This window comes from Scyliorhinus canicula, chromosome 3, assembly GCF_902713615.1.
Source record: "Scyliorhinus canicula chromosome 3, sScyCan1.1, whole genome shotgun sequence".
Taxonomy (NCBI): Eukaryota; Metazoa; Chordata; class Chondrichthyes; order Carcharhiniformes; family Scyliorhinidae; genus Scyliorhinus; species Scyliorhinus canicula.
In genome coordinates, this window is record NC_052148.1 from 138,170,771 (window position 1) to 138,197,717 (window position 26,947).

At 46.0% G+C, this 26,947-nt stretch overlaps 1 protein-coding gene across 1 annotated transcript in view; it reads right to left on the reverse strand.

The window, feature by feature from the left end:
• Nucleotides 1–1,440: 1,440 nt before the first annotated feature.
• dthd1 (death domain containing 1) overlaps nucleotides 1,441–26,947 on the reverse strand; it is a 50,873-nt gene continuing 25,366 nt past the window's right edge. The window contains exons 8-10 of the mRNA XM_038791437.1: nucleotides 20,485–20,729; nucleotides 11,269–11,320; nucleotides 1,441–2,160 (exon numbers count right to left, since the gene is read on the reverse strand). Coding sequence (XP_038647365.1) covers nucleotides 1,880–2,160; nucleotides 11,269–11,320; nucleotides 20,485–20,729 — 578 coding nt within the window. The 3' untranslated portion in view covers nucleotides 1,441–1,879. The remainder of the gene's footprint in view (nucleotides 2,161–11,268; nucleotides 11,321–20,484; nucleotides 20,730–26,947) is intronic.

The following is a 26,947-nucleotide window of genomic DNA, read 5'->3' on the forward strand; positions in this document are numbered from 1 at the left end:
ATTAAAGTGCAAAGCAAAGAAGCAAAAGTGCACAAAAAACTACCTTCCCGAAATCACATCAAAGAGTCAGCTTTGAGAACATTCTCTTACGGAGTCATTCAGACTTGAAATGTTCGCTTCATTCTCTCTCCACAAATGCTGTCAGGCCTGCTGAGATTTTCCGTTTATGTTTCAGATTCCAGCATCCGCAGGAATTTGCTTTTGTCTTGAAAACGTTTTCATTGGCTGTGAGAGCCACTTTGTGGTTAAAGTCATCTCCAGTCACCTCTACCCCTGGTTTTCCACTTTCTCTATGTACCACTGATGCATCAGGCAGAATTTCAGATCCCTGACTATTGATAACACTTGTTTTTGCCAATGTGAAAAATTGCATTCAGAGAGGATTATCCTTCAGACTTAATTAAACACTCACTAAGTTTCCTTCAATTATGCTAAGCAATATACCACATGATATTCCTTTAGGTATAGTTTGGTGTTTCTGAAACTTGTGCATTGAGCCTCCCCTTCTCTTTGTGTTTAAATTACTGACTGCCATCATTTATAATCTCCTTTTCGTCATTTCTATGAACAACAATTTGTTCAAAGCCCACAGCACAAATAAATGAAGATGCAAAGCACTCCACCTAATAAAGTAAAACAACTTAAATATTGAGGAAGAAACAGAATTGTATTTGTAAATCAATGTGGAATGACATAGGCTAATGTATTGAACAGAAAATATGTATCATATGCTGATGATTACAGAAATATGTGCAATATAATCAACATAATTTACTGGTTGCTGCATCATATATAAATAACAAAATTCCAATGCTAATCTATTGTTTCGCTCAATGTAAGTATTTTCTAGAAATCAAACTCTTGGAGTCTGCATAGATGAGGAAAAGGAACAAAGGTCAAGGACCTGTCCTCAGAATCGAATTGTACTTATGGCCTGTAATAGCGACGGGAGTGGGTGTATGGGAACAATGGGGAGAGGATTTTGCTGACAAAATGCCACAAAGGCCACAGAATTGTCCTTAATGAGGGTCACAATGACCTTAATTAGTTGCCTGCCTTTCGGCTGCATGCTGTTAACTCTCTTCCCGACGCATCCCTGGGAAACCTCCTCAGTGGCAGATTGTACCAGTGCTGTGTTCTGACATGTTTCACCACTGTTTTCCCAGCTCCCCCTTCCTGCCCCAAATCCCTCTCTTAGGTCTGGGAATATCTAGTCTGTGAAATCTGTTTCTCTCTCTCCATGGATGCTGCCAGATCTACTGAGCATTTCCAGCATTTTCTGTTTTAATTTCAGATTTTCAGTAGACTTTGTATTTTGGTTTTGTCTGCATGTTGGAACACCAGAGTAGAGAAGCTACGATGAACAATAAAACAATCTAGATGTTGATTAACACATTCCTAACTGGTATTATAAGGTTACACTAAATATTGCATATGATACGACGTGGAAGAAATATTAAAGAAACAATTCTAAAATAATTAGCCATTTTGTTTGTTTGGTAAGTTTTCTTTGGAAAGGCGGCCCACTTTCTGGGGTTCACCTGAAGCTTTGTGAAACATTATTTACAGAACACATTGTTTTCACAAAGCCAAGCACATTAATTCAGGGGAGGCATCAGCAAATCTATTCAAACACAAGGATATGTTTTCTGACTCAGCAATTCCAGCATAAAGCTTCATCCATTAGGAACACATATGAGCAAATCACACTTACGTAGACCTTGTTTTTCCATCCATTCATTTTAATGGATAGAAAATCAAGGGCAATGTGAGCAATCTTCGCTGATTGTGCATTCCTGACAGCCGAGGTTTCATATTGGAAATGTGCGAGTTGAAAATTTACCTCAGAACGTTTTCACTATGCCTCCCTGATGTTTTCTCATCCAGAATCCTTTTTTGACCATAACTGTGGTACTAAATCTTCCCTTCCACACCTTTTCAAATGCCGGGTTAGGATCTGTATTTTATTTGTAGATGTTGGCAGATTCTTTTTCCACATTTTGAGAAGTTTGAAAATCTGATCTGTTACATCATCGGGGTTGGTCAGTTTGACAAGCTGAATGGCACTGCGCCGAATTCGAAGGGAAGTCACAAGCATTGTGGCATCTTCTTCAGAAAGTTCTGAAGCCAGCCAGTGAAGCATGGTCTCAGATGTTGATTCTGTAAGTTAAAGAGTTCAGACATTATTAATAACAAAGATTTTTGTTTGTTATTCATTTATATGATATAGGCGACGCTGGCTCGGTCAGCAATTACTGTCCATAATTGCCGTTGAGGAGGTCACCCATATTCCAGTACAGCTTCAATACTGCATCTACCTGGCAATGCGGAAAACTGCCCAGGTATGTCCTGAATATCAAAAGCAGGACAAATTCAATCCTGCTTCTTATTACCCCATAAGTGTAACGTTTGATCATCAGTAAAGTGATGGAAGCTTTTCATCGGCAGTGCTGTCAATCAACATTTACTCAGCAATAACATGCTCATTGATGCTCAGTTTGGGTTCCGCCACATTCACTCATTCCTGACCTCATTATAGCCTTGGGTTAAAGATGGACAAAAGAGCTTAGCTCACGGAATAGGATAAGAGTGACTGCTCTTGACATCAAGGTAGCATTTGACCAACTGTGGCATTAAGGACCCTGATAGCAATGGGAATCGGGTGAAAACCCACTATTGGTTGGAATCATACCCGGCACAAACAAGGATGGCTGTGGTTGTTGGAGATCAATTATCTCAGTCCCGGTACATCATTGCAGATGTTCCCCATGGTAGGGTTCTAGGCCCAACCGTCTTCAGCTGCATCATATATGACCTTCCCTCCATCAGCCGCCACGGGCGGTGCTGGTGCGGTTCCACCGGTTCGTTGACCGAGAGTTTACGGGCAGCACGGTAGCATGGTGGTTAGCATAAATGCTTCACAGCTCCAGGGTCCCAGGTTCGATTCCCGGCTGGGTCACTGTCTGTGTGGAGTCTGCACGTCCTCCCCCTGTGTGCGTGGGTTTCCTCCGGGTGCTCTGGTTTCCTCCCACAGTCCAAAGATGTGCGGGTTAGGTGGATTGGCCATGCTAAATTGCCCGTAGTGTCCTAATAAAAGTAAGGTTAAGGGGGGGGTTGTTGGGTTACGGGTATAGGGTGGATACGTGGGTTTGAGTAGGGTGATCATGGCTCGGCACAACATTGAGGGCTGAAGGGCCTGTTCTGTGCTGTACTGTTCTATGTTCTACGGTAGCATGGTGGTTAGCATAAATGCTTCACAGCTCCAGGGTCCCCGGTTCGGTTCCCGGCTGGGTCACTGTCTGTGCGGAGTCTGCACATCCTCCCCGTGTGTGCGTGGGTTTCCTCCGGGTGCTCCGGTTTCCTCCCACAGTCCAAAGATGTGCGGGTTAGGTGGATTGGCCATGCTAAATTGCCCGTAGTGTCCTAAAAAGTAAGGTTAAGGGGGGGTTGTTTGGGTTACGGGTATAGGGTGGATACGTGGTTTTGAGTAGGGTGATCATTGCTCGGCACAACATCGAGGGCCGAAGGGCCTGTTCTGTGCTGTACTGTTCTATGTTCTATGTTCTATAAGGTCAGAAGTAGGGATGTTCACTGATGATTGAATAATCTTCAACATCATTCATGACTCCTCAGATACTAAAGCAGTCAGTGTTCACATGCATCAAGGCCTGCATAGCATTCCAGATTGGATTCATAAATTGCAAATAACATTTGCACCATGCAAGTGCCAGGAAATACCCATTTCCAATGAGAGAGTCTAATCATGATCCTTGTCATTTATCATGTCTTCTTTGCATTACCATCACTGAATCACGCACTATCAATATCCTGGGGGTTACCTGGGGCGGCATTGTGGCACAGTGGTTAGCACTGCTGTATCATAGCGCCTGGGACCCGGGTTCGATTCTGGTCTTGGGTGACAATGGGAGTTTGAACATTCTCCCCATGTGTGTGGAATTCCTTTGGGTGCTCTGGTTTATTCCCACAGTCCAAAGATGTGCAGGTTAGGTGGATTGGCCATGCTAAATTGTTCCTTAGTGTCCAAAAATGTACTGGTTAGGTGGGATTAAAGGGATAGGCGAGTTTTGTGAGGCTAGGTGAGGAGAGTCAAACATTAGTTTATTTCCAAAAGGTAAGTATTTACATGAAACAGTTCAAGTTCCAGCCAGCTCTACTCTGCTGCTTGGCTCCTACCTGGGCTGGCTTTTATGGCAATGAATAATGATTTTGTACTCCACGAGGTTCGCAGGGAGATTTATCAGGACAAACCCATGAGCCTCATGGAGGTTGTAACAGGGGAAGAGTGGGAATAGGGGTGGGGGGTCCAGGGATTGCCTCAGAGGGTTGAGAGAAAATGGCGTCCCGATCCCTTCCTGCGCTGAGGGGCTCAGCTCGCCGACGTTCCTCAGTCCAGCAAGTGATGCTAAGTACGGCCTTGGGCAGGCATTCCCCGCTGGGGCACTAAAAAAAAAACAGAGTGCCGTTACAGAGTGGGGTCGCTTCTGGCACTATAAGTGCTGGGAACAACCCCGCTAATCCCGCATGGAACAGACTCTATTTTTGTTTAGTTAGATCACACCCAAGGAAGCGGTCTCTCATATAAGGCCAAGATGTGGAATTTCATCTCTCAGAGGCTTGTTAGTCTTAGGAATTCTCTTTCCCAGAGCAGAGTGTTGGCTAAGTCACTGAATGTATTTTATTACTGCAATTATACAGTTCCTCCAGCAGTGTGAATCGGAAAAGCTTCTACACATAAAAGGTGGTAGAAATTTGAAACTTATGGTGATTGATGCTAGATCAATTATGAAGTTTAAATCTGAAATTGGTAGGTTTTTGTTATATTTGGAGTTAAACCTGGGAGTATCCATGATCTAACTGAAAGTGGAACAGGCTTAAGGGACTGAGTCGCCTGCTCCTGTTCCTATGTTGTTATGTTCTCCTTGTCCCACCTCACTTGAAGTCTCGTTTACCCATGACCCCTGTGAATGCTGACATATATTGGCTCCCAAATGAACAATGTGCCAGTTTAAAAATTATCATCTTTGTTTGCAAATCCTCCCACAGCCCTCTGCTCTGTAATGCCCTCCAAATGCACACCCACAAGGAATGTGGCCTCTTGATCATCCCCATTTTCAATTGTTTCCTCATTGGCTGCCAAGACCCTAAGCTCAGGTATTTATTTCCTCACCTTTCCGCCTCTCGACATTTCTTTCCTCCTTTAAGGTGATCCTTAAAACCCAGGTTTTCCATCAAGATTTTGGTGAAAAATGAAATGAAATGAAAATTACTTATTGTCACAAGTAAGCTTCAAATGAAGTTACTGTGAAAAGCCCCTAGTCGCCACATTCCGGGGCCTGTGCGGGGAGGCTGTTACGGGAATTGAACTGTACTGCTGGCCTGCCTTGGTCTGCTTTCAGCCAACGATTTAGCTCTGAACTGAACAGCCCCTTATGGTTGTCTGTCCCAAGCATCCTTTATCTGGCTTGGCATCAAATTTTGCTTTGCCATATTTTGTTAGATTAAACATGATATCTGAATTTAATTTGTTGTGGTTTTTGTTGCTGAATGTGTCACTCTGTAACACTAAGTGCTGCTTTACCCTTCCTAGCAGTTCATGCAAAGTACACCAGAAGTGAGTCCCTTCACAGACCAGAACTCAGAGCCCAAGCATCATGTCAGACTAAAGGAGATGCAAATAGGTACATATGGGAGAAGATAAGGGTGCTGACATGGGTTACAGCAACGAAGAGAGGAAGAGGTCTGAGTACGTACTTGGCCCTGCAGGCAGCCAGCAGTAGCTGCGAAAGTGGAACATAAGATAAGAACAAGGAGCCAACCGGCCCCTCGAGCCTGCTCCGCCATTCAATAAGATCATGGCTGAACTTTTTGTGGACTTAGCACCACTTACCCGCCCGCTCACTATAACCCTTAATTCCTTTACTGTTCAAAAACCTATCTATTTTTGCCTTATAAACATCCAACGAGGTAGCCTCAACTGCTTCACTGGGTAGGGAATTCCACAGATTCACAATCCTTTGGGTGAAGATGTTCCTCCTCAACTCAGTCCTCAATCTGTTCCTCCTTATTTTGAGGCTATGCCCCTTAGTTGTAGTTTCACCCACCAGTGGAAACAACCTCCCTGCTTCTATCTTATCTAGTCCCTTCATAATTTTATTTGTTTCGATCAGATCCCCCCTCATTCTTCTAAATTCCAATGAGTGCAGTCCCAGTCTACTCTGACTCTCCTCATAAGCCAGTTCTCTCACTCTGGAATCAACCTAGTGAATCTCCTGTGCAATATAACATCCCTGTTTTTAAACTCCACCCCTCTAGCAATGAAGGACAAAATTCCATTTGCTTTCTTAATTACCTGCTGCACCTACAAACCAACGTTCTGCGATTCACGCACAGGGACACCCAGTCCCTTTGCACGGCAGCATACTGCAATATTTTACCATTTAACTAATAGTCCATTTTGCTGTTATTCCCACTAAAATCTATGACCTCACATTTACCAACATTGTCTTCCATCTGCCAGATCCTTGCCCACTCACTTAAACTGCCTAATTCCCTCTGCAGATTTTCAGTGTCCACTGCACACTTTACTCTACCACTCATCTTAGGGTCATCTATGAACTTTGACACATTACACTTGGTCCCCAACTCCAAATTTCTATGTAAATTGTAAACAATTTTGGTCTCAAAACTGACCCCCTGAGGCACACCACTAGCCATGATCGCCACCAGAAAATCAGCCATTTATCCCCATTCTTTGCTTTCTGTTAGTTAACCAATCCTCTATCTATGCTAATACATTACCTGTAATACTGTGCACCCGTATCTTATCCAACAGCCTTTCTGGAATGCTTTCTGGAAATCCAGATACACCAGTTCCCCGTTGTCCAGTGCACTGGTAATGTCCGAAGGGAATCCAATAAATTAGTTAAACATGACCTGCCTTTCATGAACTCATGCTATGTCTGTCCAATGGTACAATTTCTATCCAGATGTCTCGCTATTTCTTCCTTGATGATAGATTCAGGCATTTTCCCCACTACAGATTCCAAATCTTGCAGAATTTGCACGTGGACTGCTTCAGTGTCTGAGGAGTCGTGAACATTGTATAACCATCAGTGAATTTCTCCACAAATGACCTTATGTTGAAAGGAAAGTCATTGATGAAGCAGCTAAAGATGGTTGGGCCTAGGTCACTACCCTGAGAATCTCCTGCAGTGATGTCCTTGGACTGAGATGTCTAACCTCCAAAACCCACAACCATCTTCCTTTCTGCCAGGTTTGATTCCAATGGGTTTTCCTCCGATTCCCATTGACTCCAGTTTTGTGTGGGCTGATTGATGCCACATTCAATCAAATGCTGCCTTGATGCCAATGGCAGACACTCTCACCTCCCCTCTGGCATTCAGCTCTTTTGTCCATCTTGAACCAAGGCTGTAATGAGGTCAAAAGCTAAGTGACGTGGTGGAACCCAAACCGAACGTCCAGATGCAAGTTATTTAGCTGAGTGCTACTTGATACCACTGTTGATGACTCCTTCTATCACTTTACTGATGATTAAGAGTAGACTGATAGGGTGGTAATTGGCTGGGTTGGATTTTTCCTGCTTTTTGTGTACAAGATATACCTAGGCAATTTTCCACATTGCCAGGTAAATGACAGTGCTGCAGCTGTACTGGAACAGCTTGGCTAGGGGTGCGGCAAGTTCTGGAGCACAAGTCTTCAGTACTATTATCGCAATATTTCCAGGGCCCATAGCCTTTGCAGTATCCAGTGTCTTCAGCCATTTCTTGATATCATGTTGGGTGTCAAATTGGCTGAAGACTGGCATCTGTGATGCTGGGAACCTTTGGAGGAGGCCAAGATGGATCATCCATTCGGCACTTCTGGCTGAAGATTATTGTTCCCCCATCGAAGATTATTGCTCCCCCATCAACTTCCACCACATCGCAAGAATGTGGTGGGGGGGAAGCTCACTACTGGACACAACCTTCTTATTAAACCTAAAGAACTAGCAGTGTTCTGTTAAACCACCTTCCATCCAAAAGTCAGAAATAAAGAACCTTCTTGATGTCAATCTGTCCATTTGTGACCTAAACAGCAGATTAGGAAGCAGAAATATCAGATACTTTTCTTGTTCCAAGTTTACCCCCGAGCTACACCTGGTGTAAATGGAGGAATTTAGCATGGCCAATACACCTAACCCGACACATCTTTTGGGTTGTGGGGGTGAAACCCATGCAGACAGGGGGAAAATGTGCAAAATCCACACGGACAGTGATCCAGAGCCAGGATTCAAACCCGGATCCTCAGTGCTGTAGGCAGCAGTGCTAACGACTGTGCCCGTAATTGGAGGAATTAATGTACAATCTGACAATCAGTTTCATGCAAACATTTTTACATCCTTGACGGGTGCTGAAAATACAAAACAAAATCATAGGATAAATTAGGGTGCTGTGTTATTCAAGAGCAGAATGGAACTATTTTAACTCAGCATTGTATTCATATTATGGATCTAATTCAAGGACAAGGCTAAGGTAGCTTGGAAATACCATGTGATAAAATAAAGTGGTACGAGTCAACAAAGCAGGGAAGTAGAATAAAGTAATTGCCAAATCGAGATGTATTGTAATGCACAACAGCCACAGGGCTCCTTTTAGGGAAGAAAAAGGATAATTGGGGATTAACTGTCTCATTTAGCTTCACATGTGTTGCAGGACACAGAGCACTGTGTCAGAGATCTTAGTATATCTTTTACATAGTAATACAGTAGTCCCCCATTATACCGCGCTCCGCAATACCGCGGTTCGCGATATACGGCGGGGGGGCTTATGGACCCCAACTGTCAGCTTCCCTCTCCGGATCAAAGTGAGCTGGCCGCTGAAGTTGACACTGCCGGCTGATTGGAGGGAGATTCAGTGAGAGAGGAGCAGCTCACACAACGTCCGGAAGTGGATAGTGCAGAGCTACAGCTGCCTCAACCCTGCACAGCAGACAGGTTCTTTAAACCGGTGGCGGTCAGAACATATTTTTGAAAGGCAATCCTTTCCTCCAGTTTGGTGAAACCCACCAGAGTTCCTGGTATTTTTCTGTGGGTTTCCCTCTGGAATAACGCCCAGCCTCATTCTGTGGAAATCAGAGAGCGTGTTTTAATTAGATCCACAATGGGGGTTTTAAATTTATTTAAAAATCTATGCATGCGCTTCCCATTGTGAGTCTACGGGGGTCTGACCTCTCCCCCCGCCCCCCGTAGACTCACAATGGGAAGCGCATGCATAGATTTTTAAATAAATTTAAAACCCCCATCGTGGATATCCGTGGCTCGGATGCAACGCGGGTGGCTGTCTTGGACCCCAACACCCGCGTTATAACGGGGGACTACTGTATATCAGTAATATATGTATATATATATGATATATATAAACCTTGTTGTTTTTATTTTTAATTATCTCACATAAAATGTAAAAGTTTTATTTAATGTTAATGTTCGGATAATAATATGAAAATCTAAATTTAAATACATTTTGGAGTCTGCCATATTTTACAGAGTTTTTAAAAAAAAATAATCAAGTACCCTTGTAGCTACAAGATTCTGCACTAGCCCTTCCACTTCTTTCCACATATTCCTGTCCCCTTTTCCTTCATTTTTGTTGTTCTCTCATTTCTACTTTTCTTTGATGCCTTCATCCCCCGAAGTTAAAGTCATCAATCTGGGAGAAAGGATCAAGTTGTCAGATCCAAAAGCGGGAAAGAAAATCTGAGGTAAAAAGAGAAAATGCTGGAAATACTAGGCAGCTCAGGCAACATATGTGGAGAGAGAATCAGAGTTAATGTTTCAGGTCGGTGGTCTTGAAGTCAGATCAGGAAATTGTTACAAATGTCACAGATTGTAAACAAATACTGAAACAGGGAAACTAGGCTGGGGGTTTAGTGGGTGGGGAAGAGGTCAGAGAACCAAAGAGGTAAACGGTAATAATATGGCAGGCAAGAGAGATTAAAGTACAAAGGGTGATGCTGAAAGGCAAAAGGAGATGTTAATGGAATAAATGAAATAAAGGACAAAAGACAGGTGCAGGGGTGGAAATGTCAATAGCAGCTATCCTCCCCAAAAAAAGAGTTAGAGATTATGATCTGAAATTGTTGAACATAATGCTCAGTCAAAAAGGCTGTAAAGTGGCTAATTGAGAGATGAGGTGTTGGACCTCAGACTGGAACTCTGTAGGAGACTGAGGGTAGAGATCAGATTGGGAGTGAGGTGAAGAATTAAAATGACAGGTGACTAGAAGCTTGAGGCTATGCTTGCGAACTGGCCAAAAGTGCTCTGCAAAGCGGTCACCCAATCTACATTCAATTTCCCCAGTATAGAGAAGATTGCAATGCAGCACACTAAATTGAAAGAAGTACAGACACACAAGGAAACCTGAAATTGGGTTCAAGAGAATGGACATTATCATCATTGCATGATTTGATTAAGGAAATAAAAAGCATTTTGTATTAGAGGATTAGAGAACAAGATTGCTAAAGAGATTGGGATAATAAGAAAAAAATGGGGATCCTGACAATAGGCTCAAGAATAAAAGGATTGACTTTGTTTGTACAATGGGGAAAAGAAAACCATTTGGGCCAATATTTTCCAGCGGGATCAAAAGATTGGTGAGCCTCTGTCATGGGTTTTCCGGCAATAGAGGGTGTGAACAACGGGAAAACCCATTGACAGTGGCCACACCGGTAGATGCTGCCTCCAGGCAATGATGGGCCACCTCTGCTAGCTCAAAACTAGGGGTGGGGGGTGGGGTGGGGCGCAGTTTTGGATGGGAAACCCACAGATTCTTTTTGACCCATATCCAACTCCACAATGTGCATTTTTGTCATTGAAAGATTCAGATCAAAAATAAACCTTATGGACAGGCTTGGATTCTACTTTGTGTGGAGGAACCTGGAGAAGGCCACAGGCACATCTGGGTAAGGCCCACAACTGGAAGTGGGTTGGCAGCCCATCCTTTGTCCTTTCTCAGTAAAACCCAAAGGTTTGCGAGTTGGTGCCAGCTTCCTGACGTAGTTGGAATTTTTCCCCTGTTTTTGTCCATCCGCAACCAATCCCACATCCTCACCTATGCTAAAATTCCCAGTTACTGTCATCAAGTTTAATAAGCAATGGCCAACAATTTCCTCAATGCTGCTCGTGTAATGCCAGCCATTTTGGAGATGGTACTGAGGACATTTCCAGCCAAAAACACTGTTCCTTTTCCTTACCCGGTGCAGTAACTTTGTTCACACTTGTCGAATGACTAAGAAGCTTTTCTCTCTATAATAAAAACAGAGCATAATGAAATAACATGAACAAAATATCAAATAAAGCTATTAAACTGAATTGTGGCAGACAATGGGCGCGATTCAGTGGTCTGAAAACGAAGTCCGCTTTTGGGTGCATTTGGCGGGATGGTTCTCGGCTGCTGCAGCACTGAGAATCACCTGGCTATTCAACGGTACTTTGCGTTTTTTGTTGGCCCCGGGGAGTTTCTTTCTGCTTAGGCCGCACTTTGAGTGATTTAAGAATAATAATCTTTTTAATGTCACATGTAGGCTTACATTAACACTGGAATGAAGTTACTGTGAAAATCCCCTAGTCGCCACACTTCGGCGCCTGTTCGGGTACACTGAGGGAGAATTTACAATGTCCAATTCACCTAACAAACACGTCTTTCGGGACTTGTGGGCGGAAACCGGAACACCCGGAGGAAACCCACTGACTGCCCCATGACTGACCCAGTTATGCCCTCTGATTCCCAGACTACCCCCAAAACCAAACCAACTAACCCTCAGAACCCCCAACCCCGACTACCACCACCTGACCCAAGTACCCATTAACTTCCTGATGACTCCCTGACTAGCCCATGACCTGACCTGACCCAACTACACCCTGTCTACCCAACAACCCGGGATCCAACCTGACCAGTCTGCAACCTGACTATTCTTCCCAACTCGACTACCCCCAACCCACCTACACACTCACCCAACTACTTACATATCATTTACCTACATACCAACCTACCCACCTACAACATCATCCTCCCGCCACCTCACCAATATGCCATTTTGCACTCTTACCAACCTGCTCATCTGCCCCCTCACCCACCTACCACCCTACCCACCTGCCATCTCACCCACCTGCCACCCTACCCACATGCCATCACATCCACCTGCCACGCTACCCACTTAATTCACCTATCCTCATCTACCAACCAACCCTACCATCCTACCCATTCACTCATTAATCCACCCTTTCATCCATTCAGTCACATTCATACTGGACATTTAAACTTACACTATGGAAGCCAATGTTGTAAAAACCGAGCATGTACTGCTTTTCTACTGACACAAAGCGCTGCAGTGGAATTCATTGAGGGACGCTGCACTCCGTATTTCCAGAGAACCTGGGCTCGGCAGACCCGGCAAGAAATGTGGAGCAGCGTCAGGGCAGTGGAAAAGTTTGATCGGAACATCAGTCCGACAATTGCCAATCTGCCAATATTTGACGGCAGCCTTATGGCTTTTGGAAATAACACAATTGTGTTCATGTGGACTGGCTCAGCAGCAAGCTATCCGCACAGTTGTGCCACTTGGCGTAATAGGTTCACCACAGGACAACTGCAGGTCAACTGCAATCTCTGGGCATCTGCTGCTTCCTTCCAGGCATGCTGCAGCAAAGAATTTTATAGACTGTGTCACAGAACAGCTCAAAATATTACTATTTTCACAATAATCCTATGCAGCACTTTCTTAACATCATTAGTCCTCACATAGGGAGTCAAATGCTGAGTTGCCCTGTTAACTGCCTGCAGACTGACACCAGCATTTTGGGTTTTATTCACCTTTGGTTTTGCATATAATTTTCAATTTCTCAGCCTCTTCCACAGTGAACATGGTAATTAATAAGTCTTTCAAATGATGGCTGTCAAAAAGCTTTCAAAATTCAATCCCTTTTGAAAGGTTTCAGAAACAATGGGTGCGATTCTTCGCGCCCCCCCCCACCCCCCATCCCTGGCCGGGACGGAGAATCGCCGGGGACGGCGTGAATTTCACACCGCCGCTCCGACGCCGGCTGCCGAATTCTCAAGGCGCCGTTATTTTGGCAGGGGCGGGGGCGGGGTTCGCACCGCGCCAGTCAGGGGCTATTGGCAGTGCCCCCCACCCCCGGCAATTCTCCAGTCTCCGTTTTCGGCCAGTCGCCCCGGCATGGATTAGACCAGATCCGTACCGATGGGACCTGGCTTTGAGAGCGTCCTGGGGAGTTCTCGGGGGGGCGCGGGAGGATCCAGCCCCGGGGAGAGTGGCGGGCCTATGCCGTGGGGCACTCTTTCCCTCCACGCCAGCCTCTGTAAAGCTCCGCCATGGCCGGCGTGGAGAAGAAACACCCTGAGCATGTGCAGGAAACACGGCAGCGGTTCTTCTCATGCGCCAGAACACGCTAGTGCGCCTGTGCATGCGCCAACCCACGTCGGCCTGCGGAGTCCCTTCGACGCCTGTTGGCACGCGCCAACCAATCCAGTGCCGGCATAGCCCCTGGAGGTGCGAACGATTCCGTGCGGCCCGACGCCGGAGTGGTTCGCGCCACTCTTTGGCACCGGTACAGCCCACACCGCCGGGTCCCGGAGAATCACAGCCTATATTGTGAAACCAACCTTTCTTCTGCTCAATTAAAAATTAACTTCCAAAATCTTCCTTTTCTACAGCACATGTATGACCATAAGACATAGGAGAAGAATTAGGCCACTCAGCCCATCGAGTCTGTTCTGCCATTCAATTATGGCTGATATTTTCCCATCCCCATTCTCCTGCCTTTTCCCCATAATCCCTGATGTCCTTATTAATCAAGAACCTATCTATCTCTGTCTTAAAGACAGTCACTGATTTGGCCTCCACAGCTTTCTGTGGCAAAGTGTTCCATAGAATCACCACCCTCTGGCTGAAGAAATTCCTCCTCATCTCTGTTTTAAAGGATTGTCCCTTTAGTCTGAGATGGTGTCCGCTGGTTCTAGTTTTTCCTACAAGTGGAAACATCGGCGGGATTCTCCGACCCCCCGCCAGGTGGGAGAATTGCCGGGGGTTGGTGGGAATCCCGCCACCACCTTCCTCCCAATTCTCCTGCCCCCCAAAAACCAGCCCGGCATGAGTCGCGCCGCTCACCTCAGAGAATGGCAGGGTCCAGCGCGACTCAATGGGCGCCGGGGCCGCCCGAATTCTCTGGCCTGCGATGGGCCGAAGACCCGCCCGCCTGTCACCGGTCCCGCAGTCGTAAATCAGAGTAGGTCCCTTAACAGCAGGAGCTGGCGGTGCGGGCGGGCTCCGGGGTTCCTGGGGGGTCACGGGGGGATCTTGCCTCGGGAGGTACTCCCACGGTGGCCTGGCCCGGGGTCAGAGCCCACCGATCCACGGGCGGGACTGTGCCGTGGGGGCACTCTATACCTTCTGCATCGGCCGTTGTGGTCCTCCATGATGGCCGATGCGGAAGTGAATCCCTGTGCGCGGGGTTGATGCCAGCGTGCGCTGGCGCTCCCGCGCATACGCAGACTCGTGCCAGCCAGCGGAGTCCCTTCGGCGCCAGTTGGCGTGGCGCCAGTCCCCTATCCCACCAGCTAGCAGGACGGCAACGACTCCGGGGCGGGCCTAGCCCTAAACGTACGGAGGATTCCGCAACTTTGGGGCGGCCCGACACCAGAGTGGTTCACGCCAGTCCGTCCCGCCGGGGCCCCCTGCCCCACCGGGTACGGGAGAATCCTTCCAATCCTCTCCATGTCCTCACAGTATCCTGTAAGTTTCAATAAGATCCCCCCTTATCCTTCAAAACTCCAATGAGCATAGACCCAGAATCCTCAACCGTTCCTCATACAACAAGGGCGGTATTCTCCGCCGGCTCCAAATATCGCGGAGGCAGTCGTGAAGTCGGCCAAGGTTCACGACGGCCTCGGGGCCCACTCCCCGCACCTAATTCACCCCCACCCGGGGGGCTAGGAGCGGGCCCCCGTCTTTCTAGACTGCGACCTCAGCCGCCGGAAATGACGCCTGAACGGCGCTTCGCGGATGACATCAGCGCGCAGACGACACGAACCCGCGCATGCGTGGTGCCGCCTTTCTCCACCGCCGCCCGGCAACACGTGGCGGCTTGATCTTGCCGGGTGGCGGAGGGGAAAGAGTGCATCCGTTTTGGATGCTGGCCCGATGATCGGTGGGCACCGATCGCGGGCCTGTCCCCGCCGGAGCACAGTCGCGGTGCTCCCATCCCAATCGGGCCCCTGGATGCCCCAAACGGGCATCCGGCGCCCATTTCATGAATGCAGCGACCAGGTGTGGTTGCTGCTGTGGTGAAACGGGCGTGAAGGGTCGGCCGCTCGGCCCATCAGGCTCGGAGAATTGCCATTCGCTGTGAAAAACGGCGAGCGGCGATTCTTCCGGGGTGGGGGGGAATCGCGGGGGCGCCGGGGGTGGCGTAAAAAATGTCGGGAGGCCCTTCCATGATTCTCCCAAGCCACGTGGGGAGCGGAGAATTCCAACCCAAGTTCTTCATTCCAGGGATCATTCTTGTGAACATCCACTGAACCCTTTCCAAGGACAGCACATCCTTCCGTAGATCTGAGGCCCAAAACTGCTCACAATACTCCAAATGAGGTCTGACCAAATCCTTATACAGCCTCAGAAGTACATCCCTGGTCTTGCATTCTAGCCCTCTTGACATGAATGTTAACATTGCATTTGCCTTCTTAACTGCCGACTGAACCTACATGTTAACCTTAAGAGAGTCGTGAACAAGGACTCCCAAGTCCCTTTGTGCTTCTGATTTCCTAAGTATTTCCCCATTTAGAAAATAGTCTGTACCTAAATTCCTCCTTCCAAAGTGCATAACCTCACACTTTTCCACATTGTATTTCATTTGCCACTTTACTGCCCACTCTCCCAGCTTGTCCAAATCCTTTTGCTGGCACCTTGTTTCCTCAATACTACCTTTCCCTCTACATATCTTTCTATCATCTGCAAACTTAGCAACAGTACGTTCAGTTCCTTCTTCCAGGTTATATGTATATTGTGAAAAGTTGTGGTCCCAGCACAGACCCCTGAGGCACATCACTAGTCACCGGCTGCCATCCTGACAAAAGACCCCATTATCCCCACTCTCTGCCTTCTCCCAGTCAGCCAATCCTCTATCCATGCCAGAATCTTACCCTTAACACCATGGGCTCTTAACTTATTTAACAGTCTCCTATGCAGCAGCATGTCAAAGGCCTTCTGGAAATCTAAGTACATCACGTCCACTGGTTCTCCTTTGTCTAACTTCCTTGTTACCTCCTCAAAGAACTCGAACAGATTTGTCAGACATGACCTCCCTTTGTCAAAGCCGTGCTGACTCAATCCTATTTTACCATGCACTTGCAAGTACTTTACGATCTCATCTTTAATAACAGACTCTAAAATCTGACCAACGACCGAAGTCAGGCTGACCGGACTGTAATGTCCCGTCTTCTGCCTCCCTCCCTTCTTAAACAGTGGTGTTACATTAGCCACTTTCCAGTCGTCTGGGACCCTTCCTGTCTTCAGTGATTCCTGAAAAATCACCACCAATGCCTCCACAATCTCCTTGGCTATCTCTTTTAGGACCCTGAGTATAGTCCATCTGGTCCAGGTGACTTATCCACCTTCAGACCTTTCAGTTTACCCAGAACCTTCTCCTTAGTGATGGTGACTGCACTCACCTCTGCCTCCTGATTCTCCTGGAGCTCTGGCATCCCACATGTGAATTCAACCGTGAAGACTGATGCAAAGTAACTATTCAGTTCGTCTGCCATTTCTTTGTTTCCTATTATTACTTCTCCAGCCACACTTCCCATTGGTCCAATGTCTATTTTTGCCTCTCTTTTACCTTTTATATATGGAAAGAAACTCTTCCTATCTTCTTTTATATAACTAGCTAACTTACACTCATACTTCATCTTCTCTCCCCTTATTGCTTTTTTAGTTGTACTCTGCTCACTTTTAAATGATTTCCAATCCTCTGGCTTCTCACGAATCCTTGCCACTTTGTATGCTTTTTCTTTTGCTTTTATGCTGTCCTTTGTCCTTGTCAACCATGGATGCCTTGTCCTGCCCTTAAATTGTTTCCTCCTCCTTGGGATGAATTTCTGCTGTGCCTCCCGAATAACCCCCAAATACCCCTGCCATTGCTGTTCCACTGTCTTCCCTGCTAGGCTCCTTTTCCAATCAACTCTGGCCAGCTCCTCCCTCATGTCTTTGTAGTTACACTTATTTAATTGTAATACCGTTACATCTGACTCTAGCTTCTCCGTCTCAAACTGCAGGGTAAATTCTATCATATTGTGGTCACTGCTCCCTCAGGGTTCCTTCACCTTAAGATCCCTAATCAAGTCTGCCTCATTACACATCACCAAATCCAGAATTGCCTGTTCCCTAGTGGGCTCTGTCACTAGCTGCTCCAAAAAAACATCTCTTAAACATTCCACAAATTCCTTTTCTTGGGAACCACTACCATCCTGATTTTCCCAATCCATCTGCATATTGAAGTTGCCCATGATTATTGTGATATTGTCTGTTTAACATGCCTTCTCCATCTCCTGATTTATTTTCTGCATCCTGACTACTGCTAGGGAGCCTGTACATAACTTCCACCAGGGTCTTTTTACCTTTGCGATTCCTCAACTCTACCCACAGAGATTCTATGCCTTCTGCTTCTGTATCAGAATGTACGTCAACATTATAGTCCAAGACACTTGAAACATTATCAGACAACTGTCCAACTCCATCACTGGTGTAGTCTCGGTAGTGCTGCATATTCATGTTTATTCCAATTTGGGTCACTCTAAGAGTTCAATCATGTGACATATTGATGATGTTATCGGCTGTTTGCGAGGAAAAATAAGCAGTCTATCCTAACAGCCTGTAGAGTAAACACCTTCCAATAAAGCTCTTGTTTTTTTTGTACCTTTGTAGTCTGCAAGCCGAAACAGCTGTTTAAATCGTCACCCAGATCTGTAACTAATTACACAAATGGTTTAATGTGGGAAATGTGAATATATTTTACCATCTTTTTTTATTCGTTCTGGGATGTGGGCATCATTGGCTGGGCCAGATTTTATTTCCCATCCCTAATTGCCCTTTAAGTGGCTTGCTTAGCCATGTCAGAGGTAGTTAAGTGTCAACCACATTGCTGTTGGTCCGGAGTCACATGTAGGCCAGCAGATGTCCTTCCCTTCCCTGAAAGTCATTCATGAACCAGATGGGTTTTAAATACTATCATGAGATGATAGTCATCATTAGACTTTTCATTCCAGATTTTTATTGGATTTAAATTTCAACATTTGCCATGGTGAGATTGAAACCCAGCTCCCAGCGCATCACCGTGGGTCCCTGGATTATCAGCAGAGCGATAATATCACTATGCCACTGCCTTCCCATAACAGGATTAGTATCAGTTTTTAAGTATTCACACCTGGCTTTACACGAATGCTTTTCAAAAAGGGAGATAGAGAGAAAACAAGGAACTTTAGACGAGTGAGCCTAACGTCAGTAGGGAAGTTGCAAGAGTTCATTATCAAGGATTTCACAGCACAGCATTTGGAAAGCAGCAGTATATCAGACAAAATTAGATATTAATGTATCTCTGTCTTAAAGACACTCAGTGATTTGGCCTCCACAGCCAGGCAAAGAGTTCATCAGATTCACCACCATCTGGCTGAAGAAATTCATAACTGACATCAGTTAACGCAGCACTGCGCAGGCATCAAACCTAAGAATGGAGATCCAAATCTATTTTTCCTGCTAACATGCATACTATTCAAAGGAGTCCTTGAATACTGCTTACAAAGATAATGGGCTCCCGCGCGGCATCGGGAAGGCCGTCGTGAACTCGGCCGAGTTTCACGACGGCCTTGGAGGCCGCTCCTCGCACCCTATTCACCCCCCCCCCTCCCAGGGGGCTAGGAGCTGCGCTCCGTAAATATCGGCCACCGGGCCTTGACGCTTGCGGCTTGATCTTGTGGGGCGGCGGAGGGGAAAGAGTGCGTCTCTTGGAGACGCCAGCCCGACGATCGGTGGGCACCGATCGCGGGCCAGTCCCCTCCCGAGCACGGCCGTGGTGCTCACTCCCCTCTCCGCCCCCCACACACAAACGAAACTTTGGCATCATGTTCACGACGGCAGCAAAACGGTGAAAAACGGCGAGCGGCGATTCTCCGAGCGGGGGGGTGGGAGAATCGCGGGGGGTGCCAGGGCGGCGTGGCGTGAGTCACCCGGCCCTCCCACGATTCTCCCACACGGCGTGGGGCGCGGAGACTCGCGCCCAATGGGTGTGATCTAACGGCCTCATTGCACCCGGCGTAGATGCATGCATGCCGGTTAGATCGCGGGAGAGGTCAGAATCAGACCCTTGCTGGCACTGGCCAGTTTGCAGTCTTACCAGCCTGCTGCTATTGACGGGTTCTGGATCCTACCTAGATGTGGTGGTACACCAATTATCACCAGTTAAGGGCAATCTCTATCTCATTAACAAGATGAACCAGTTCTAACAGCACCTGGGGGGTCTCCCAGGGCATTGGAGACCCCTGGGTGGTCAGGGACAGGGGAAGGTGGCACCCTGACACGTTCTCTGGCACCTGGGCACCTTGTCACTGCCATCCTGGCACAGCTACAGTTGGTGGCACTGCCATGCTGGAATGGCATTTAGGGTGCCAGTGCCATTTGCCTGGGTGCCAGGGTGGTACTGCCAATGAAAGGGATGGATGAGGAGGATATGAAGGGTGGGTGGTTGAAGGCGGGTTATGAGAGGACTTTCTAAATATTGGGTGTGGGGGGGAAGGATAATGCCTATATGTGTTGGGTGACATTGCCCATGGGTAGGGGGTGTGGTGGACCCTCAAGCTCACTTAGAGATTTGGGCACCCTTTCAAAATGATGGCCTAATCTCTGCGGAGCCAGCCTAGCCGGCATGTTCAGCTCCCCACTGCTGAAAACATTTCTAATTATGGGCTCGACTGGAGGGGAACTCCCCAAAGCTCAGAAAAATGACTCAGTGTGGTTAAAAGGTGGTGTGGATCTCATCGACAAAGGTGATGGGAAACAGCCAGCCAAACCCACCCAAAATGACACTTAGAAACGTTTCCATAAAATCGTACCCAATATTTGCCTCGGCATGCATTGTGTAGAGTATTGAAGCATGTATACACAAAGCTCTTTAAAAAAAGGAAGAATAACAATAACAGAAAAAAGAACAAAGTAGAGAAAATGGAAAAGAATGATGAACAAAAGAATATAAAAATGAACAAAGTTCTGACGTTATTATAAATAATGGTGTTGTTCCCACTTGCAGGTTGACATTGCTTAAAGAATTTGACTTTATCACCAGGTACCACCAAGTCTTATATAAATCAGTTCAGTTAACATTATATTTCATGTATTGTATGTTACCTTGGGCAATGTTAATGCCAGTTTGCATACAGGAGTGTATTGCTGTTTATCCACCATGTGATAGGCCCCATCCCATTGCTGGGTTAATTCTTCTTTGGTTATTTTGTAAAATATTGCCATCCCTTTGTAGTGAGGAGAGCAGTAGTTGCCAAATTCATCCACTTCAGTCAGTTCAAGTTCCAGTCTGGCTTTCCGCTGAGAGTGGAATATTAATGGATATTCTTGAATCATGTCTTGATCATTACCTAAACAAAGATGTAAAAAAAACATTACGTGAATTTTTTGATTGGTAGTGATCTCATCAATGCTTATTTTGGGTTCCACCAAGACAACTCAACATAGGTGCAGCCTTGGTCAAAGCATGGGTGAAAAAGCTGTATTCTAGAGGTGAAGCAGCAGTGACTGTCTTTGGCATCAAGGCAGCATTTGACTGAGTGAGGCATCAAAGAGCCCAGGGGAAAAGCTGAATTCAATGGAAAACCAAAGGAAAACGAACACAAAGGAAGACGTCTCTGGTTGCTGGTTGTTGGAGGCCAATCATCTCACCCTTGTGACATCGCTGCAGGAGTTCCTCAAGTTAGTTTCCTAGACCCAACCACCTTCAGCTGCTTTACCAATGACCTTCCCTCCACCACAGGTCAAAGTGACCTTCACTGCTGATTGCACAATGTTCAGTTCCATTTACGATTCCAAAGATACTGAAGCAATTCATGTACACATGCAGCAGGATTTGGGAAACAGTGTAGATTGGGTTGATAAGTGGAAATAAATGTTTGTGTCAAACCACTGCCAAGCCGTGATCTCCCCTTTAAATTTAATGCCAGCATTAACATCCTATGTGTCACCATCAACTGGATCAGCCACATAAATACTGTGACTCCAAGAGCAGGTCATAGGTTGGGAATTCTGTGCCAACTAACTTATTGTCTGACTCCAAAAACCCGGTCCACCATCTACAAAGCACAATTCAGGAGTTGGATGGAATACTCTCAATTTTCCTGGATGAGTGCCACTCCAACAACACTCAAGAAGCTTGACAGTATTCAGAAAAGAATTGTACACTTGACTGTACTCCATCAAGCATCTTAAAATTCCATTGCCTTCTCTGCAAGCACCATATCATCGACAAGATGCAAAGCAGCCACTTGTCAAGACCTCTTCGATAGCCCCTTCCAAACTCATGGTCGCTATCTCCTGGAAAGACAAAGGTACCAAGCAGGTGGAAACACCTGCACGTTTTCCTCCAAGTCATCCTGCCTTGAAAATAGTTTGTAATTTCTTCATTATTGCTGAATCAAGATCCTGGAACTCTCTTAAGTAACAACATATATTCACACGGACAGTGGTGATTCAATTCATTCTGAATTCTGAAATGGTTGTTTAATCCAATGTGAAATCTACAGGCTCTTCAAAATGCAGGCCTGGTAATGTTCAATGTATTGGGTAGATGGATTGTTTGGAGGTCTGGGTCTCCCTCCAATGCCTCGACTTGGCCTGCGCTCTTTGCCAGCAAAGTCTCTTGTTCTTTCCCGGATGAGCCTTCTCTGATTTTGTCAGTCTTAAGAGCAATTAGGGATGGCAATGGATGGGCTTGCCTGCGATGCCCACATTGCATGAATGAATAAATAAACATTGCTTCTTCTTAAAAATATTTTTCGATATATGTGACTAATTGCATTAATCACATATTACAGTATCTCTGACCATGCTGGTACACAAAGTAAACCACATTTTCACTGTAACATTTAATTTATTTGGTGTAATCAGCTTCAAATTGTTTTGAAAATACATTTTGAACTTGTTTAATGGAGTGAAATAAAAGGTATTGTAGAACTCATTATAGAGCTACCACCTTGTGCTTTGATGGCATTATTGCTTTTTGCAGAACATTCAGTAGTAGTCCAGAGAAGATCAAGTGCCCACGTTTTTTGTTGTTTTGTACTTTTGTTGTTTCTTTCAGTTGTTACCACAACTATTAAGCATTTGCATATTGCACACAACCAAATTTTACCCCATCTGCATTTCGACAAATTCAGTTATGTCCAATGGAATTTTCCTTGAAGTATTTTTTTACCAATGATCAAGGACAAGAAAACAGAAAAGTGCAAAACATTGGTGGGAGTATTTTACAGACCTTCTGCCTGCAAAGGCTTAGTGGAAATGTTTGTCTATGCAGATCTGAGTGATCTAGCAAAATAAAAATGCGGTAATAAATGTAGTTTATAATTTTAATGAAGATTGGAAGATAAGAAGCAAGCTTTGGACCAAAGAAATTAGATTTAATGAATATCTTTAATTCCAATCGTTCAGCTCTGCCACCTGAAGTAAAACAGCAGACTGTAAATTCACCCAAGCCCCAGAAGAACAGGCCAGGACAACTTGCATATTTAGAATCGACTGGCCATTCCAGTAGGAGTGCATCAGCAGTGCCAGCTTGAATTTGCCAGGAAAATGTCGAACCTACTTGCCTCTCCAACAGAGGAAAGGTAGCCCAGGAAAGACCCAGAAAATAGGATCACTTTTTGTAACTTCATCACCCAATGGCACCTTTTTGGAATTTTCTAAGAACCTTGAATATAAAGAATTTTGTGGTCTCTCCTGGGCCTCAGTGGAACCGATGCCAGCTTTCAGCAGGCATGAGTTTCAGTGGCATGTGTCATTTTGGCGTAATTCCCCAAGACCCTTGACATAAGAGGAGCAGAAGCTTTGGGTACGATTCACCAGGAAAATTGACTCCGGGTGCCGGGTGAACACAGCGCCTGGATATTTAAATAAACCTCATGGCTCATTTAAATATTATTCTCTTTTGGCATGATCCAGGTCGCACTGGGTGCCACAAGTCAAGTGACTTGCACAGGGTTTTGCGCCCTGCTCGGAGCCCATTTTGGGGCTCACCCGCAATTTATCAGGTGAGACGCAGTGGGAAAATCAGCTTTTTGTTTTTGTTTCACACCAGAATTTCTCCCAGTCAAAATAAGGTTTGTCTCATCTTCCAAATCCAGATAGAAGATCCTTAATTTTGATTGAAATTTTGTGGGCCATACTTTTGACAAAGGGAGAATTCTTGATATAATAATATTTTTTTTTAAATTTAGAGTACCCAATTCATTTTTTCCAATTAGGGGCAATTTAGCATGGCCAATCCACGTAGCCTGCACATCTTTGTGTTGTGGGGGTGAAACCCACGCAAACACGGGGAGAATGTTCAAACTCTACAATGACAGTGACCCAGAGCCGGTATCGAACCTGGGACCTCGGCGCCCTGAGGCAACAATGCTAACCATTGCGCCGCCGTGCTGCCAGTCTGGTACAATAATGAAAGTCATTCAGAAATCGAGTAGATTGGGATAGTGACCAAGACAATGATGAATTCACTAACAAGCTTGAAGAGGAACAAAAGTTACAATTCGATCATTAATCAAGGTTTTGGGCTTAAAAAAGGATAATTATGACATAAAAAGGAAGCGACTAATCTTAACATAGTGCAAGATATTGCTAAAAAGCAGAAGCAGAACACTGCTGTTTCAGTTCCGAAGGATACAGGTTCAGATGTTAACAAGTCCATTTTCTCCACAGATGACAACTTACTTCTTGTGTATTTACAGCATTTGTTTTACTTTTGTTTATAGAAAATTTGTAATCAATAGATTAATAGAATCTATTTCAGAAAGTAATTTATAGCTAAAGGGCAGGATTCTCCGACTCCCCGCCAGGTCGGAGAATCCACAGGAGGCGGCTGTCATGTTCTCCGGCGGCGTTTTTCGGGCGGGGTTGGGATTCACACCGGTCGGGGGTCGTTGACAACGACGCAACCAGGAACCACCGGCACGTGGACTCCATCCCACTTACGGACAAGGAGGAGCCCCAAGACCAGAAGGGAAGCAGGGCCCCATCCGCCCGTTCTGCCTTCTGTTGAATGGCAAGATGCCAGTTGACCGTGGCACTGTGGACCTGGCCACTGACAGCGTAGACAGCAACACGGGTTCCAATATGGACATTGGACCGGCCGACAACTATACCCAGACACAACTTGTACCAGCAGCCTTACTGGCTACGCCATGCCAGCTACGATGTTCATTGCGGAAGCTGCGGTCCCCGGTGCGGGACATACCTCCCGGGCCAGCTGAATCACATTTGGAACTCAGGCCGCAATCCAAGCAGCCACAGGACCCTACGCCTGAGGACATGGACATTTCTTTGGACTTGGGGGATGGGGGAAGGGGTGTTACAACCCCCTACAGGGGCAAAGTTTGTGTTGTATCCAATTCCCCTCCTACACCTCAGAGAATGAGCTACTCAGGTGATAGGGGATGGACTTCCTCCCAATTGGAGAGCTCCCCACAGGATTTTAGCCCTGACCAGGAGGCAGTTCGGTGAAGGAGACCGTGTGGAGTGGAGTGATTATTGTGACTATTCTGGAATAAAGTGAGTTACACCCTGTCAGCCTGGCCTCTCATAGAGTTTTTGCCTCTGTCCACAACATATATCTCAACAAGACTTCCCTGCTTTCCTTAGCACCATTGGCAGCCAAAATTTTAATCTACTCTGAAGTCTGGACCATTCAGAGAAACCAGATAGCTGCACATAACTTGGAATTAACTAAGATACTGGAAGACCATTATTCACCCAGACCATTAATAATTGGGAGTGTTTTAGGAAATAGTGTCTCTAAGAGGATGCATCATAGTCAAAGTGAAGCTATGTGAGCAAACTGCGGAGTTGCCACTCCATGTTGCCTGAGGATGTTTTCCAGGTCTCTTTGGCTGCTCTTGGCTAGAGAAGATAAAGTTGAATTGGACTGCTGTGAACAGGTTAGCAGATTCTGAAACAGATATAAAGAGCATCTTAGAAGATTATAGTTACGTATTTGAGGACACACTGGGGTCCATGAAAGGATTACAGGTGGCACTTAAGGTCTAAAAGAACAGAACAGCTGGCATAAAAGTCTCAAGACTAGAGCAGTACCCAAGCCATACGTCCAAACGTAGAAACTGAACTAATGTGACTTGTGGAATCTTAGAACCCCATCACCTCGAGTGACTGGGCATACCTTATTGTGCCTGTGCTGAAGCAGGATGGGACTATATGCATTTGCGGAGATTTTAAAACAATCATCAATCGGTTTTATGCTTGGAGCAACACCCGCTACCGTTGATTGAGCATTTGTTTGCTGGCCTAGCAGGAGTACAGAAGTTCAGCAAAATCGACCTATCGCAGGCCTACCTAAAAATGAATGTTGCAGCTGAATGTCAACACCTGCTCATCATTATCACACATAAAGACCTACTGCGTAACAATATTATGTTTGATATAATGTTGGCATCTGCTTTGTTTCAACGGTCCATGGATCAGATCTTAAGCAGTCTGCAGGAAGAACAATGTTTCCTTGATGATACACTGAGCACTGGTACCAACGAGCAGGAACACTTATGTAACCTACAAGCCACATTGAAATGACTTCAGACGTGTCAGGAAAGATTTTCTTTCTGAAATATGTTTTTATTAGTTTTGCAATTAACTTGTAGGACATTGCGGAAAGAAACTTAAATATGCAACAAAAGGCCTTATGAAGCACACATTATAAAACATAACGAAAATGGGGAAACAAAGTGGTCCAGTCTCGATACATGGGTTACATAGATATACAAATTTAAGGCCTGTTGGACTTAGCTCCCCCCCAGCAGTTGATTATCCCAATCGCTTTGTTTCACTATTTACATGTGGACACACAGTATTAGAACACATCAGGGGCTTGTTCGGGGTCTCCCTCTTGTTATTGTGGCCGCCCTTCCCGGGTTCCCCCCCCCCCCCCTTTGGTGCCCTTTGTTCCCTTCGGTGCCCTTTGTTCCCTCTACCATGTTTTCCCTGTGTTGTTCTGGGTAGTGTTTTTCCCCCTCCCTTCTCTGGTCCTCCCCCCCCCCCCCCCCCCCCACTCACCTGTACCCTCCCCTCTCCCTTCCCTTCAACCTTTGTCTGATTCGGTCTTCTCCCAACTCCCCTCCCTTATTTGTTACTGGTTATGAACAGGTCCTTGAACAGGTTGGTGAATTTCTTCCAGGTTTTGCGGAAGTCCCCCTCCAATCCCCTGATGGATAATTTTACTCTTTCCAGTTTGAGCAATTCTGCCAAGTCGGACAGCCAGCCTGCGGCCTTGGGTGGTGTTGCTGATCTTCAGCTGAGCAGGAGTCTCTGGCAGGAGATCAAGGAGGAAAAGGCTAGGGCGTCTGCCCCTCTCTCCGAAAAGAGTTCTGGTTGTTCCAATATCCCGAAGACCGCCACTCACCCCCAAAACATTGGACATGACCACGAGAAAGGCGGTCCAGTGCCCAACAAGTCTGGGGCAAGACCTAAATATGTGGGCATCGTTGCCTTGGCGTGACAAGAAAGATAAGTGTGACTTCTTTCAAATGTCAAAAAAATATTTAGGCCCCGTGATTGATAGCAAGGGTTTCCACAAGGCATC